This window comes from Poromitra crassiceps (assembly GCF_964638095.1).
Source record: "Poromitra crassiceps genome assembly, chromosome: 13".
Taxonomy (NCBI): domain Eukaryota; kingdom Metazoa; phylum Chordata; class Actinopteri; order Beryciformes; family Melamphaidae; genus Poromitra; species Poromitra crassiceps.
Window position 1 is genome coordinate 15,572,053 of NC_139644.1, and position 17,123 is coordinate 15,589,175.

The following is a 17,123-nucleotide window of genomic DNA, read 5'->3' on the forward strand; positions in this document are numbered from 1 at the left end:
GCAAGCATATACAGTACCTTCAGCACACACCATCTCACTAACAGGGATTTAAAGCTCTAAAAAGGACCTTAGAAAAAGCCTGTAAATAAATAAACAACCTGAAGATCTTCCAGACAAGACACATTCATCATCATGGAGACAAAATCCTGTAGATAGCGGTGGAAAAACTCAGTCTGCATCTCCAGGTTTGCTTTTGCAATGTATCGGCCCAGTGGTGTCTTCCAAAAGAACTCGTGAAACTGGCTTTGAGTTTGACCTATCAAGAGACACAGGGGGTCATATGTGAAAAAGACATGGCAAAAACACAGTAGTGACATATTGCTTAAATACCTATCCACAAAAACTCTGTGTGAGAGGCAGTTACCTTCATGTAGAAGGGCATGACTCCAAAGTTCTTCCAGGTAGTCCTTGATCCTCCAGCTGAAAGGCATGCTGCAGCTCACGTTCCTGTCTGCAGAAAAGTAGTTCTGCACAAGGATGGTCCTCGTCTCAGAGCTGTGACAGAAGATAATATATAGATACAATAATCAAAGGACAAAGTGTACAAAAGTATGCAGTGTCCAAATTGGTATAAGTTGCACAAATATGGCAACCTTTATTCAAATTACATCACTAACACCACTTACTTGCGGTCCATTATGTATAGGACATCCAACAGTTTATCATCGCCAAAGATGTCCAACCACAGCTTCTTAACAGCTTCACCAGAGTTGCTATCTAGGAGGATGCTCAAGTTTTGGTCACGGTCAATGACTGAGACCAGCTGTGCCAAGAAGGGAATGACCACAGCCTGGACACGCTTCCACAGGGTGTGCCTGTTATGGCAAAATCCATTAAAATGGCTGATCAATAAATAGGCACTGGCTTCAAAATGGATCACTTGCATTAAACCATTCATTTCAGTAGTGCAGCTATAGAACATTTTTTATTCAAGGAAACCATTCCTCACCTGAATGTTCCTCCTTCCTGCAAAGCATCAATGTTGGAGGCCTCCTTAATGACCCAGTTGCTTTTGATGGAGTTTTCATCATGAGTCAGCAACAAGGAGTGAAGGTGCCTCTTCACAGTTTGCAGGAATTCAGCTAATAAGAAACACAAAACATAACATGGTGAGTGTTGTAATGTGTTGGAACAAAAAAGAACTGAAAAGAACTGAGTTGCTGCTACTACCTTTTATTCCGTCATTGTCACTCAGGAGCATCAATAGGATCTCCACTCTTCTGGTACTACGGAAGCCACTTTCCACCTGGTCCCTCAGCATGCCTACAGCACTCTGCACACAGCTCCGCACCAGCGCTGTGGTGTCCACGACAGTATCCCAGGCCTACAGCAGGCGGACAGGCAGGTCAAAGCCAGTAACACAAGTAACCCAGAACAAAAGATGCACGTGACAAGTATTCACTCTACAAATTTGTAACCATAAATGATTAAGGACACACACACACACAGACAGACAGACACACAAAGGGAATGTTGTGGTGTTCTCCATTCACTCACAGTTTGGACTTGAAGCTCTGCTTCATGTTGCTCGTTCTCAGTGTACATGTCATCAACCTCCATGGCTGTACACAAAGAAATCTTGTAATTCAGTGCGGCAAAATATTTTTACTGAAAATACATTTTATCAAAGACAACAAAGACGCAATTATAAATCACTGCAAATTAATTATCAATCAATTACCTTCAGGCTGACTCCTCTTTTCTTCAAAGAGTTGACTGATTGTCATGTTTCGCAAGACTTTGATGTCTGAAACAATATCTTTTGACCTTCTGAGGTCATCGATATGAACTGATCGCCAGGGGCCTGCAAAGTTTAAAATGTCTCAGGCTATTATTCTCAAATCTTGTTAAAACAATGTGATAGTAAATGAAAATTTGCAGGTTCTGTCCACCTCACCTCCATGAAACCCAACATAGGAAGAGCCTCCTTCCATTCTTGGCAGTTTGGTGATAAAGTAGACAAACACCTTGCTTCCCATGTTCTCCAGTCTTATCTTGTTGATTTCATTGATGGATGAATACCTGATAATGAACAACCAAACTCAGTATGGCAAAACCACATAATCGCACATAGTACTTATTAGACAGAAAATATTGACCTACTTTGCAGATGCAATAAGATTGGCGCTATGAGAAGCTTCATCAAAATCACACTGAATGATCAGGATCTTGTTGCAGGGGGCACTGCTGCTTCCATTTCCCGTTGTGAGGAAACTCCTAGAAGAAAACAGTGATTTGATTATGTCAGATTGAGAGAATACAATTCTAAGCAAAATACAGTAAACTAATTTACTGTTGTTAGGTTCCGTAACTACAAATAATAGTTAACCCATTGATACCTGATGCAGCATTTGCATGTATATCCCTCATTTGGTCCCTTTAAGTCACGGTCTTAAAGGGATACGCACACAAATGCTGCATCAGGTATCAATGGGTTAACCTCAAATTAAATTAAGGGCACAGTAACGTGCAATAAATAAAGCTGAGGAAACATATTACTGTAGGTAAATAACTTGGTCCTTTACTAGTAATTACAAATTTGTTTAAAAACCATATAACAACATTTTCCCTTTAGAATTAATTCCAGTTTTGTGTGTATAATATTCCAGGACAAGGCTTATGTAATATTTGGATAGTGTGATATATAGGGAATGCTTCAAATTCCAATAGGCCTGGCGTACATATAAATTGCACTTTCATTAGCAGTTAATTTAACTGTAAATGCAATACACCATAACTTCAAAAATTATAAAGTGTATTAAACTCAAAATGTGTTTTGGGGTCAATGTGACTCATTTTGATGCAGCAGGTCACATACAGTATATCAACAAACCTGATCTTCTTGAGGAAGGAGTTTTCTGTGTCAAACTGCTGGAGCGAGAGAAGCTCTACATTATGCAAGACCTGCTCCAGTGGTTCCAGGTCAGATGCGGTCAGAAGTCTGGAGAATGTTGTCACCTATGGATTAAAATTAGAATGAATAAAGTCTTGGTGAACGACTGCAGTGTATTGCTGAGATTGGCATTGTATAATAAGAACATTGTTTTTGTATTGTCTTAAGTTGTATAATAAATGTATAATTGTATAAAAATACCTCTGTGAAGGTAGACCAGCAATGGAACTCCTGGTTTGTATGAGCAAGTATGAAGTCAGCCAAACAACTGTTATTCTGCTCCTCGAAGTAGACCATGGAGAGATATTCACTCTCCACTTTGGGGAGAGCTGCGCAGTCCATACGCACCACTGAATCTGGTGTAGCACAGTTGAGCAGTACGAGTTTAGCCTCATCAAGTATTCTCCTGTCAGGATCCGAGATGTCCATGTTCTCCTTTTGCTTTTCGATGACTTGAAGAACCACAGAAGCACATGTGTCTGAGTGGTAGCCAATAAAGGCATCTGGTGGTAGGTACTTGTACGTCTGAGGCACCACTACATGTTGACCGCTGAGAGACACAAACTGTGCGACCCATCTTTCCAACTCATCCACAATTCTCCTCTGCTCAGTTTTAAGGACAGTGTGGATGTCCAAGTAATGTTTCTCCAGTCTGTTGATGAGAGGTATTGGGAATTGTTTGTAGACCACTTCTTTTTCCTCAATGACAATTAGCCGGAAGTCTTTGTGCACCCTGCACTTGACACGATGGGTTCCCAGTCCAAGGTCCACATATTTCTGTCCTCCCAGGCAGACATAGTATTGGTTGAGAGCATCATAGAGACTTTCATAAAGGTTCTGCAAGTTCAGAAGCACAACAGTTTGACCCGTTTCCATGCAGATCTTCACTCTGTTGATGTTGCGGCATATTTGGGTATACTCTTGGTCTTTGGGGAAGCTGGAGCCAAAGATGATTTCAGGCTGGGCAATTTCTGAGAAGAATGTTTGTTGCAGGATCTGCAGGGCTGCGTAGTTTTTCGTTAGAACCAGCAAGTACCGGCACTCTTCTTCCTGTCCGTTTGCCATGTTTTGTCGCACAAACTCAATGGCACTGATGCACTCCAGGTTGGGTGTAATCTGCAGCCTTCTGGTGAAGACAGTAACTGCATTCACATCATCCCTGCCACTGAAATTTCTCAACACTGCCTCCACAATCTTCTCTGCACTGGGCTTCTGTTGAGAAGTCTTTGCCATGGCAAAAATCATCTTAACCAAGCTGTAATAGTCACGTAGGCCAAAAAATCCTTTTCCTTTCCTACGGCAGATGGCCAAGTAGGCCCTGGCAAAGGGTTGGAAGAGACCCCTGACCTTCTCCAAAACCATTGCATCAGATGAGCATATGCCTTTAGCACTCGCAATGAGTTCCTTCTCATCAGGGTCACCACGGGAGACAAAGATGCCTCTGTTCATTTTGGCAGGGTCTAAAGCCCAGTTGGAGATGCCAATGAATCCAACCTTTTTGTGTGGTAGTGGCTCATCATCAATGCATCCCTCTTCCAGCAGGGGATGGAGGGTTTTCAGTGGCATTTTGGGGGAGTCCTCAGCCAACCCAATCTCATCTAGGACCACAACGGATATGTACTCATCAAGGTTCTTACCTTCCTGGAAGCGTCCACATTGCTTGAATGTGTTAATGATGCCTTCTGGTGTTGAGTGAGGGCTACACTGGAAAGACACCAAATGGATCTGTTTAAGTCTTTTGAAGAGGTCAGAGTGAGCCGCTTGGCCCTGCATTGCATCTGCCACCAGAGTTTTAGACAGAGATTTTGAGCTTCCGGGTTTTCCAACCAAGAAGAGGGGGATTCTAAGCTCAATGCAGAGCACCATCATGAAGACATTTTCTTTGAGCGCACTGTTCCTTGCGATGGTGTCCCCCAATGGCACACCGCTCAAAAGTAGATCCTGCATAAGTGAGATTTCCTGCATCACTCTCACTGGGCTGTACCCGCTTCGTAGGCTTCTGCAGATTTTCTGCCTATATTTGTCTTTGTCTTCTAGGCAAGCATGGTAGCACACTCCTATGGCCAAAACTAGAGACCATAACACAGGGTCTCGGCCCTCTGAACATCTCTGGTGTCTTCCGTTCTCAGCACCGTGCTTTTTCTCAAACTCGTCGAGCTCTTCAAAAAGCATCACGTGGTTCTCATGGAACCACACAAAAGACTGCATGCAGCGTTCCACATCCCTCAGGCTGACAAAGCTGCATTCATCCTTCCTTGTCCGCATATACCTCTGTGAGGCTGAAAGCACATCTGTGATCAAACTGATGTACTTCGCATCAATCTCATTGACCTCAATCACTCTCTGCACAATCTGCTGGATGTATATTTGCTCTGTGTGATCATTCAACTGTCCAAAGTCCCACACCAGAGGAATCATGCTTGGTGGCAATGCCTGAACTCTGTACACTAACTGGCGGAGAGGGATTGACCCAAGCTTTTCGTCCGTCTCTTCGGCTCGAACTCTGTACCCAAGGCCTGCAGATTCTAACCTTTGAATCATTTCATCTGTGTGCTTTCGGTAAGGGTTGCATGCCGCTATAATCTGCAAGCCACAATGGGGGGGCAAACTTTCTCCCTTAACTGTCCTGTCACAGAGGATCTCCTTAATACTGCTGATGGCCTCTGTGGTGTTTGCCTCATCAAAGAAGAGAACAGAGTCAAATCCATAGTCTTGTTTGTTGGTGAGAGCAATGACTTCTGCATCTCGGACTTTGGTGTAAATCATATCTGAAGTTGTTCCTCCATGGACTTTGACCAGTTTCATGTTGTCAGTGGCCACTCCACTCCTCCGAAGTTCACAAAGGAATTTGATGAGCCTAGTCTTGCCACACCCTGTCTCTCCCATGATAATGACAGGGATGCCACACCTGAAACGCATATGGATTGCCAACATCTTCAATATGTTGTCAGTGGTAAGCTCATAGGTTTCATCAGGGTCAAGAGGCCACTGGATTCCAAGAACGTTGCAGATTCGCTCTATCTTCTCCCCTCTGGGTAGCTTCTCAAAGTCAATGTTGAAAGGGACTCTCTGTAGCTTCAGGCCTTCATACAGCTCCCTTGTCATGATGTTTCTTTTTATCACCTTTCCAGAAGTGGGATCAATGGCATCTACAAAGTTCTGCTCATTAGGCTGAAGATGAAAGCCGATGAAGGTCATGGACACATGATCATCATTAAAGAAGATGTATGGATGTGGTTCTGATTCCCATCTCTTCCTAATCAGAAAAGGGGCCAAGTCTTCATCGCGGACACCAGTCAGGTCCATCTGCATCCTCCCAGGACTCTGGTCAGAGATGCTCAGTGATGGAGTGGCAAAGTCCTTTGCCATCAGAATCATGAAGTCTACCACAAAGGTCTTGAATCCAGTTAGAGTGTCCCCAGTGAAAGTCACATCACAGAAAACAGATGTCTCACAGTCTTTCAGCTGAAGGTTTAGGAACCATGCAAAATTTCTCAATTCTGCCCAGGATGGGTCCATCATGCCACAGTACATGAGAAGCATCTGTAGACATTCCACATGTGACCCTTCAACACCAAGGCATGTGAAGGTGTCAAGTTCTCCCTTGTTATGGAACCGTGTGAGATACTGGTATGGTCTTTGGAAGGCTTCACTCCTGAATTCTTTATCATCCATCAGTGGGTTTTCAGGGTTCACAATGGTGGGATCTTCTCGCATCCTCGTCTCTAGCATTAACACCTCTTTAGGTGGTCGGCAGAGAATGTTTGGGAACACATCTACGAATGAGCTGGTCACAGTTCGAGCCTATGAAAGAAACAGATTGAAACACAATCTAAGATAAGTAAATGTTATTAAATTAAATTATTAATGAAATGGCAGCACTTGTTAAACTCTTACCTGCTGTGAAGCTGTTCTGGGTGGATTCACAGTTGACTGTAAAATCTCAATGACATACAGCTGCTTGTTGCTGCACTTCCACATCTTTCCCTCAGAGTCCATCAGATAACGCAGAACCAGCAGCTTGAAAAGAAACTCATGGAGGCCTTTCTGCACCTTTTCAATCAAATGAACACAAAATACATACTTAATACGTTAAGACCAAACAGAATCTGTCTAGATATATCAATTACAACAAGCCAAACATTACTATGCATGAGACTCATTATTACCGATGATGTGACATCAAAATGGAAAATTGTGAGTTCTTTCATCTTGGGGATGGCGAGCAGAGACTGCAGGATGACATTCTCATCAACATTAGGCTCAATCAAGCGAATGCATTTCAGCATTGAGGGCTTTTTGGTGGAGTGCTTCAGTTTTTCATAAAGCCTCTTTGTGTAGAGAGATTTACCTGAAATTGGAAAAATATTCGTTATTATACAGTATCAACAATCGTAGCAGTGATATATTAACCCCCACTACAGGTAATCATTTGAAACAAGCAGCTTATACGCACCAACACCAGCTCTTTTAGACGACACAACTCCAACGCACAGTCTGTCTTTGAATGCGGCTGCAGCACTGCACTGATCTGCTGGTACGGTGTAATGTCTCTGGAGGTACTTCTGGATCGAAGCCAATGGCTCCTGGGGGACCATGTGCAATCTGTACTGGCTGAAGGCAGAGGGAAGGTAGGCGTGTTCTCTGTTTGAGCTGCAGATGATAACAAGTCGGTAGTCTTTTCTGCTCTGCATTTTCATTCGTTGAAAAAAGCCCTCAACTTTGGAGCTCACATCGTAGGTCAGCAGATCTCCATACAATAGAGAGTAGATCTTCTGTCCTCTGCAGCCCACATTGAGACAGCGTCTGAGGAACAGCTCCACCTGCTCATAGGGTGTCGAGGAGTTGCACAGGAGGACTTCGTCATATGTAGGCAGTACCTCGTGGTCGCTGCTCATGTAAATGGAGATGCAAGATGTCAAGACCTCATCATGTGGGCAAACAATGAGGTTTGGATTCCCAATGGCCAAGCCTTTAGGCAGCTCCCTTTTTATGTCTGTCTCCTTGTTCCCATCAGAAATGTCGTCCTCACTCGCATCTTCTTTGTTGGCCAGTATTTCCAACAGTCGTCCAAGGCTTTTTGTATCAAGAATGTGAGGAAGAAAAGTCTTCATGTCTTTCATATAAGCATTCCAGATCAAATCAAATTTTCTGGAACCATTTGCTTGTTCCACAAGACTTGGCAGAGGATCAACATCTGTGATATCTGGGACTTCCTCTGCAGTCCCTGGCAGTACAACAAAAGTCTGAAATTCAATGTCCTCGTTTTGTTCTTGCTGTTTGGTGAGAATTTCATATTGGAGGGCATGCCAGACTTGTCTCAAATCTGAGGCTGTACAGTTTGGCTTCACAAAAGAGAGCATCATGAGAACTTGGTCATCCACATTGGTCACATTTTGCTGAGTCAGCTTACTGCAAAGGTAGACGATCTGTTCTGCTGTATAGTAGTTCAGATAGTAATGTTGGGATCTCTGTTTGTCCACAAAATCCCTCCAGTAGTCCAGGCACTTCTCCATTTTCCGGCAAAGTTCAGGAAGCTGCTCCTCTATGTTGCCTTCCACAATGATAACACTGAGCACACTGCCCAGGTTGAAGTCCATCATAATGCTGGGTTCTTGGCTGCTTAAATTGCAGTGGATCTGGGCTTCCCAGTATCTGAACAGAGGATTCCCAGCTGTGTACAGGGCTATGAATGCCTCAGCTAGTCTTTGAACACTGGCAAAAACCTGAGGGAAAAAATTGCAATGTATGCATATTATTTTTGTCCAAAATGGAAGTACACTGTAGGTATAAAGCATTTTAAACTATAAAATGAATTAAAATGTTAAATAAATATCTTATGATTCTATACCATACAGTTATTACCGTACTTTAGAACTATGTTATATCATATAAAATAAAAATAAAATGTTCTGTGATTTATTAACTCATTCTCTGCCAAGGACGTACCCGGACGTACTTTTAACAATGGCGTTCTGTGCCAAGGACGTACTCGGACGTACTTTAATGTTTTGGTTGTTTACATTACATCAGACACTTTCCCAGCCTGTGACATTGTTTCAAGTCAAACTGATAAAAGGAACCCGCTAGTTTAGTATTTATGGGTGGAGCCTGTGGTCGAAACAGAGTCCGACCCAGAGTTCTCGGATGGCGACGATGGCGAGGAAGACGCCGGCGTTTTTGTTGTTGCTCCACGACGGAGCGCCAGGGCGACGAAGGCTCCCCTTCACAGCGTTCTGATCCGTCTGACACAGATGAATCGGAGGAGGAGAAATGGGTGCCACTTGGAGAGAGCGATGACGATGGTAAAAAGTAGCCTATTTTTTGTATCGCGTTTGAGATGAAATGATCACACACAGCCGTCTGTGTCACATAAACATTTCAAAGTTTACAGCACTAACGTAGCTATTGTGTGATCTTCTGTGCTAACGTTAGTTATGAGAGGTAACGTGACAGCAGGTAACGTTACAGCACTCGTTATTCCTGTGTGTGTGTGTGTGTGTGTGTGAGAGAGAGTGTGTGAGTGTGACCACATAAGGGTTCGTTCCATTTGTTTATGCTTTTATCAAGCTAAGCTAAAAATCCACATGGCAACTGTAAAAGTAAATTATTTATTTGATTTTGTGCACATATTTATCATACTTTGATATTTTGTGTTTTCAGACTCTGAGTCGATGGAGGCGCAGTCCAGTCCTAGTCCCAGTCCTGTGTGTAGTCCTACACCCCCCATTTCGGAAAGACCATGTCTCGAAATAGGTTCCAACTTATTCTGAGGTTCTTCCATTTTACTGACAATACTGTAGCAAGGAGGCTGCGGCCAAGCCTCATCTGTCAAGAAACCCCAGGAGCCAGACTCTCTCTCTCTCTCTCTCTCTGTAGCCACTCACTGGGCGGGATGGACCGACACAGCTCCCTCAAATACATTCTCTTATTTTTTATTTATTTATTTGGGAAAACAAATACTGTATATGTCTGATGTGTCACTGAGGCAAAAAATAAAAGGCTCAAAAGAGAGTTCTGCTTGAAACGGTGTCCTTCACTAAAAACCTCTTTTTCTCCTATTTCTCTCCCAAGGAGGGCATTTTTAGTGAAAACAAGCTAACTTCCACTGCTTGTAACTAAACAAGGAAACATGGTAGAGTTTCAGTTTTTTACAAGGGGTAAGAAGAGAGTCTCTGCTTTATTGTGAGATATGTTGTGTAATTTTATTCCTAGCACAGAATATTCTGTGGGTCCTGGAAGATCAGGAAATATGCTCAAAATCCTGGCACTGGGAGCACACAGACCGAAATGACCCTGGCAGAGAATGAGTTAAAGAGTCTTTCAGCAAATATAATATATCTAATTCATATGGTAAGGAAACGTCACAACTATGCTAATTACACAAAAGAAAACCATTATAGCTACCTCAGCAAAGAGATCCACCTCATTCTGTCCCTGATCCCCTTTCCCGGACATGAGCATGAGTTTGTTCTGCAGCTCCCGCAGGTCCTCCAGGGAATAGGAGCGCATCTGCTGGCCTTCATCATGCTCCTCTGGAATTTTTAGCTGCAGCGCTGTGTCAAGACTCAACTGGATTGAAAAACAAAAACACAAACTTAAGATTTTGAAGGATTAAATGAAAAACATTATATAGCAGTAGGAATTCAATGAAAACATATTTGAATTTCTTATTTAAATGGCCTGGAATTTCTTATTTACCTTTTTTACATTCTGTGCACTTATTAGGTAGATGCCTTTGTTATTGATGGCTGATGCTAAGGACAGAGACGACAGTTCCACTGACCCATGACTGTCCTTCACAGTCTTAAGCCATTCCAGATGCCGTGCAGTGTCACGCTGGAACAGAAGAAACATACTCAATTGTGTTGAAGTAATCAAGATTCAAGTATTTGTAGTAGTACAGTACTGAAGGTCTCCTCTCACCAGTTTTTTGGGTAGATTGCTGTCATTCTCCAAAGCTCTCCAGAGCTTCTTCAGCACCTCCTTGAAGGCCTGAAAACCCGAGTGTGGTTTGAGCTCATAAAGCAAGGATGAGTAGCCAAGGACAGCATCATGGAAGCAAGCGACACGATCCACATCCAGGTCATTCTCTCCAGCAGAGATGGAGGCCAGGTCAACAAACACCTTCAGCTCATTGATATCTGAAATGACATATTAACATGTCAAATGTGTCTGAATATGCATTGAAAGAAGTGTGATTAGTGTAGATCATTTCATTTCATACCTTCAAGAGCATCCTTTACCCAGCTGACAAAATGTTTTCTAAGTCCAAGCTCCTGTAGGCACAGTCTGCGGGCATCCGTGATGTCCACAAGAGCAACCTTGGCTTGGATCAAATCATTGTCAATCCGACTGAGGTGCTCTTTCTGAAAGTCTGCATGTGTCTGAAGAGAGAAGGAAGCCATCGTTATTCTCATCTAATGTCAATGTTGCCCAAAAAGTACTTCTGAATACATATCAGAAACACTCATGACAAGATGATCTGCATCCCATCATAGTTCAGTGTTTCCCACAGGATTTTGAGAATTTGTGGTGGCGGCCCGCCACAAATTCCTTTATGTATGGGAAACACTGTAGTTTATGAAAGAAGACTCAACTCAATACACTGTCATTTTATGCATTATCGGTAGGGATGTCACAATATATCGCGATATCAAAACGTGACAATATGTATCGTTGCGATGAAATCTCATATCGCGAGAAAAAGAAGCTGAACATGGTGGCACTGATCTGCATCTGATTGCATGCTTGCTCTCCTTTTCATTGCTTTGTTTGAACAGACGAGGGACGTTACAGACACGGAGGATGAAAATGGTGAAATTACTCAAATTAGCATGGAGGATGCCCCCTCAACTTACAAATCGATCGCAAAAAATAATGTTAAAATATCGTATCGTTATCGTGAACCCAATATCGTGTATCGTATCGTGAACTGAGTGTATCGTGACACCGCTATTTATCGGTAAATCTTCTAATATAAAGTTGAGCATGTCCCAATTAAATAATATTTAATGTAATATATGGCGTCTAATTTTTGTATACAAAATCTTTACATGTTGTGGTTGGGCAGTTGGACACCCTTATTGACCTTGACATCTAAAAGATATTTTTAACATCCAACAGTACTGATGCTGTAATATACTAGAAAACATAGGGACTTACAATTGTCTGCAGAACCTTGAAGTCACCTTGAAGACAAAGCGTCTCCTTGACCTTCATGATAACCTGAGCTGATGCCACAGCCAGATGAAGTTCATGATACTGCTCAATCTGTTGAACCCTTCTCTGGATCCATTGTTTGTCATTTGATTGATCCACTCTGCACATAATCTCCAAGTCCTGTGCAAGCTCCTCGTACTTGCCCTTGTAATCTTTGAAGAGCTTGTCAACCTTCCCGAGTCTGATACTGCCATCCTTCAGGCATCTGTAGATGGTTTTGTAATCACCATAGCAAGGCTCGAAAATGTCACCATGAATCGTCTCTGGTGTGGCCGTAATATCAGCTACTCCAGATTCATCGGGGTCTTCACTTTCCCTCTCTGCAGTGGCCAGCTTTCTGGCTTGTTTGTCCCAGCACACTTTGAATAAGTAACTGTTTCTGAAGGTATGTAGAACCTCTGCCATGTTTCTGATGTCATCATGGAGATTAAAGTAGGTGACCACACCAGCCATCGGAGAGGACTGTTGGTCAAATGGATGAACCTCCATGAAAACGTCCAGGGGCGTGGTCTCAATGTTGATCTGCTGTCCGTCTTCCATGTCAGCAGCATCAACTATCATGCAAATTAAACATGTAATAATTATTAAATTTGGTGCAACTGTGAGCACAAGATCAAACCAAATGGACCGATTGCCCTGACACCACCAACATACCTTTCATATGTTCCTCAAGTTTGTGGCTCATTGTTAGGAAGATGTCCACAAGCGCTTTCTCATGGTACACAGCTTTCATTTCAATCTGTCTCTGCTCTAATAGCCTCAGCATTTTGGCAATATCCTGGCCTTTCTCAGAGAGACAGTCTGTTAATGTCAAAGCACGCATGTTAGTATTTCCATATTTGATTATGTAGTCTCATATGAAATGAACACTATAAAGATTTAAGACAGTGGATCTCAAAGTTTTTTGGCTAAGTCCCCCCTTTACCTGACTACACCATTTTGCTTAGAAAACTGCAAGAGAAAACTATAGCTATGATGCAATGAATGAATGATAACCCACCTTTTGAAGATTATAACATTATAGGAAAGGGAGAGTTGCAATTAGTGCCTCCTGACCAGATTTATTTTAACATTTAATTTCTATTCACAATTTATTCTTACATTCTTCATTCTTCCCTTTCACCTTGCTCTTAAGTACCCCTGTAGTACCTCCACATACCCCTAGGGGTATGCATACCCCAGTTTGGGAACCACTGCCTTAAGACATCTTTCGTGAAAATGAAAAGCAGACATTTATTACCGATTTTTAGCAGTTCTAAGAAAGTATTCTTCCTCTCCAAAATGAATTTGAGCAGGCTGATCTTAATGGTTCCATGGACCAGCTGACTGGTGATGGTAGAGAAGGATGATATTGCTGTAACAATTCTGTCAGTGGCGTCAGATGAGAGCTTCTCAATCACCGTACCTGTAGTGAAAGCAGATGAATGTTAAAAAACGCTTTATCTGAAACCACAACACTGATTAACGATGCTTGAGACCACCCCCATGCAGCCATAACACTGAGGCCAGAGCAACTACTGAATAGACCATGCATAACTGGGTGTAAATAATGATGTAATAGTTTTCCTTCTGCCCTGCACATTTTATGGTTTGGGGTGTGCATGTTTTCAATGTTTGTTCTGAGGAGATACCATCTAGCTGGAAAATGTCTTTGGCAGCTGTCCAGGAGAGGAGGTGCTTCAGGACCACTTCTTCCTCATCCCGAAAATTCCCTTGGGGGTCCTTTGGCCAGGATTTCTGGATAATGGTTGAAATGAGTGTTCCAAACTTCCAGTTTATCTTAAACCTCTGAAATACTTTGCCCTCGGACTTGGTCTGAATGGAGAAAATAAGTTATTGATCAGTCATTATTGTTATTCGGGGAAATGTGTTATTGTTCACAAATATGGACTGGACTCTCCTAGACTAGATTACCGGTAGTAAGTCCCCATACCTGGCACAATGATGTAACCGCCTCAAGAGCACACTTCTCAACGCTGGCAGCAACATGTGGATGGGAATCACTGAGGCCCTCAAACTTTGAGCAGTAGAAATCAACCTGATCCATTGCAGATTCCTAAAGTCACTCAGAGACATTCATGAATTAATTACTTAATTAATTACACATTACCTGGTAGAAAATTAAGCAGAAATATGTAAAGGATGTATTCTATACCTTTTTAAGCTTGCCTTCAAAATCCTTGGTGAATGTATTTTTCCATTCTTCTGTCCAACCTTCATTTTTGAAATGGAGGGATATTATGCTGTTCCACATCTATGAAACACAACCAATAAAAAGGCACCATGAGCAATATGTTCCAAAGTATACTTTTGAGCAGCCATCCTAATTTTTTTATTTTATTCATACTGTAAGTGCAGCACTTCTATTAAACCCTGTATAAAATACATTGACACTGCTCACTTCAAGCTCTGCTTGTACGACAGTGACGCTCAGGTACATGGAGGTCACAGCCCTGTTAAGCAACGCGCCTCTGAAGGTCTGACTGATCCACTGTCTCATAATGGTCATCGCTTCGACCATCATCTCCAGGTCTCGTTCCACTCCTTCGGGCACCTTAATGAGAATCACTAGTATTTGAGAAAGCCAAAACTATTTGGAAATGTAAATAACTCAATTAAAAATCTTTCCCTTCACATACCTCTGTCTCGTTACAGTGAATGAAGTCAAAGACTGATGCAACCAGGTTCATGCAAGCTACAGGAATGTTTGTAAAGTTCTGGGAGGACAATGCAGATCGGACTCCTTTACAGATCTTCTCAAGCAGTTTCACCGCTGCTGCCAGGCACTCTCTCCTGTACGCCTCGCTAAAATAACTGTCATCAACAAACGAAACAGGAGTGGACGATTATGTTATTGCCCTGCAAGACTCTTGACAGTCTGCACATGGAAACACTCAAGTATATGAGAAACAATATAAAGAACAGCAACGCCAGACAGTAACAAGTCACAGCACACAGATCATGTGTAAACAACAGCAATTGTCATGGCAGTAAATCACCTGTATTTTTGCTCAATGAGGAGCCCTTGAATATGCGAGAGAGCATCAGATAGTGTCTGCAAAACAGAAAACCAAGAACATTTAATAATAATAATCATACTGTGATACAACCTTTTTTCATATGTTCAACTAGTATTTCCACTTCACCTCGCAGCTGCTGTAGCCGACATCCTGAGGAGCATTTATACTTAAGACATGAAGCATGTCCAGAAGCTCAGTTTTAATGGCGATGCTACACTCCACCAAGTCTTCAAGCGGCATCAGGCACATCCAGGATCGGGCTGCAAGTGTGTCCATTTCCACCAAATGGCTGTGGTTTTTCATCACGTTCAAAATTGCCCTGAAAATGGGATACACAACATACCATAAGCAACCAAAACATACGATGTAAAAACTTTATGCTTATCATTTGCAAAGCTATGTACTGTAGGTTTTTGTCAGCGGGAGTTGTCGCACATTTTCCAAATAGAGAGCAACTATATATATTCTTACTTCCGATCTTGACTGTTGCTCCAGGATGCAGTGTTACCCACATTCAGGCCTGGAAAACCTGTGTCGTGCTTGGAGCTGCCTGAGAGTGGTGCTTGGAAAGGCTTTGTGGTGCCTTTGAGGAAGTGGAGAAGCGGAATTACCAAAATCCATCGTGGCATTCCCTGTGTTCTCACAGTGTTCATCAGAGCCACCAGCTTTTCTGACAGACTAGACAAAGAGAAATCGATTAGCTTCCAAATAGAAAAGTCTGGACAGAAAATGACAAAATTACTATAAAACACATTAGGTCTGCAGATTAGAGGTCTTCCTCGTCGGGTATTCGGGCATACCCGAAGACCTCTACTGCAGATGAATGGTTTCTTAAAAAGGTAAATGATACCCATTTATGTGAAGGATGTGAGGATTTGACCAAGGGAAGAGTAAAAATGAGAAGTGCCTACTTGAGAGTGGAGACGTCACGGGAGAAATCCTTCCAGTACTGGAGGAAATCCTCCTTGCTTTGCTTGGGGAAGCACAGCACAGTGCAGAGCCGATGGAGCTCATTGGTCTCCAGTTTGATATTGTGTCGCGTCCACACACAGAGCATGATCACTGCCGCCCGAATAGGATCCTTAATGTAGTGGCTCTTCCCAGCTCCGTCCTTCTGCAACTGAGGAATGACGTTTGCCAGCATGAACTCCTTTACCAGCTTCTTCACCTAAAAAAAGAACCAAAGCAGACGGAGAAAATATTTTCAGAGGTTAATACCTGGCTTTTTCCAGAGTAACTAGAAGGCAACTGTGTGGAAGTACGGTAGTTTACTTACATTGTTTTCTCCATAACCATAGGTGAACCACTTCGTCTGCCTCTCCTCAAAAACGAAGGGGTTCCCATAAATCTGGAAGAACTGATTCAACTGGGTCAGGAAATTCTTCAAATTGACATCAGTCCAGCTCCTGAGGAGATCAAATATGGTCTCCAACATGATTCGCCCTGCAATGTCTCTGCCTTCGACCACACTCTTCCTCTGTTCAGGCCAGATGGTGTCTTTTAAGCGTTTGAGCATGTTCTTTGATGGCTCCACACAGATGATGTCATCATATTGATGCCAGTCCCCTAAATAAATAAATAAAATAAAATATTAAATTCCGTTTTCTTCAACTACATTATGCACATATTTCATGAGTAGTATCTGAATGCTACTAGAATGCACTCAAAGATTATAGGACTTTACAAAGTTACAAAGCACTTACCTTCCTCGTTAAGGAGGTGGTCAACCACAAACAAACACCTATTGGTAGTATGGTGCAAAGAATCCAGTTTGTATATGTACTCATACTCATATTTGCACTTTTTGGCCTTGTAGACGAGATACTTGTATGGTATCGACACAGCTGCAGCTTCATTTTTTGTTGTAACGAGTTTGCCAGAAACCAGAAATCCATGTTCTCCAAGATCCCTGTGAAAAGAAAGAAAAAAAGGAAATTGTAATTATGTTATTGTTTTATTTTTGAGTCATTTAAACTTTAGCGAAGTGC

At 42.4% G+C, this 17,123-nt stretch overlaps 1 protein-coding gene across 1 annotated transcript in view; it reads right to left on the reverse strand.

Moving 5' to 3' along the window:
- LOC310788375 (E3 ubiquitin-protein ligase rnf213-alpha-like) overlaps positions 1 to 17,123 on the reverse strand; it is a 41,978-nt gene that overhangs the window by 15,429 nt on the left and 9,426 nt on the right. Inside the window, exons 7-38 of the mRNA XM_083649938.1 lie at positions 16,839 to 17,044; positions 16,412 to 16,701; positions 16,047 to 16,303; positions 15,607 to 15,813; positions 15,262 to 15,454; positions 15,115 to 15,170; positions 14,755 to 14,929; positions 14,517 to 14,669; positions 14,271 to 14,369; positions 14,049 to 14,171; positions 13,747 to 13,930; positions 13,356 to 13,520; positions 12,770 to 12,916; positions 12,059 to 12,669; positions 11,121 to 11,280; positions 10,820 to 11,037; positions 10,595 to 10,732; positions 10,301 to 10,465; positions 7,350 to 8,619; positions 7,063 to 7,244; positions 6,791 to 6,946; positions 3,095 to 6,697; positions 2,834 to 2,958; positions 2,104 to 2,217; positions 1,898 to 2,022; positions 1,682 to 1,804; positions 1,498 to 1,562; positions 1,171 to 1,324; positions 950 to 1,082; positions 627 to 815; positions 365 to 495; positions 99 to 256 (exon numbers count right to left, since the gene is read on the reverse strand). Of these exons, the coding sequence (XP_083506064.1) occupies positions 99 to 256; positions 365 to 495; positions 627 to 815; positions 950 to 1,082; positions 1,171 to 1,324; positions 1,498 to 1,562; positions 1,682 to 1,804; positions 1,898 to 2,022; positions 2,104 to 2,217; positions 2,834 to 2,958; positions 3,095 to 6,697; positions 6,791 to 6,946; positions 7,063 to 7,244; positions 7,350 to 8,619; positions 10,301 to 10,465; positions 10,595 to 10,732; positions 10,820 to 11,037; positions 11,121 to 11,280; positions 12,059 to 12,669; positions 12,770 to 12,916; positions 13,356 to 13,520; positions 13,747 to 13,930; positions 14,049 to 14,171; positions 14,271 to 14,369; positions 14,517 to 14,669; positions 14,755 to 14,929; positions 15,115 to 15,170; positions 15,262 to 15,454; positions 15,607 to 15,813; positions 16,047 to 16,303; positions 16,412 to 16,701; positions 16,839 to 17,044 (10,075 nt within the window). The remainder of the gene's footprint in view (positions 1 to 98; positions 257 to 364; positions 496 to 626; positions 816 to 949; positions 1,083 to 1,170; positions 1,325 to 1,497; positions 1,563 to 1,681; positions 1,805 to 1,897; positions 2,023 to 2,103; positions 2,218 to 2,833; positions 2,959 to 3,094; positions 6,698 to 6,790; positions 6,947 to 7,062; positions 7,245 to 7,349; positions 8,620 to 10,300; positions 10,466 to 10,594; positions 10,733 to 10,819; positions 11,038 to 11,120; positions 11,281 to 12,058; positions 12,670 to 12,769; positions 12,917 to 13,355; positions 13,521 to 13,746; positions 13,931 to 14,048; positions 14,172 to 14,270; positions 14,370 to 14,516; positions 14,670 to 14,754; positions 14,930 to 15,114; positions 15,171 to 15,261; positions 15,455 to 15,606; positions 15,814 to 16,046; positions 16,304 to 16,411; positions 16,702 to 16,838; positions 17,045 to 17,123) is intronic.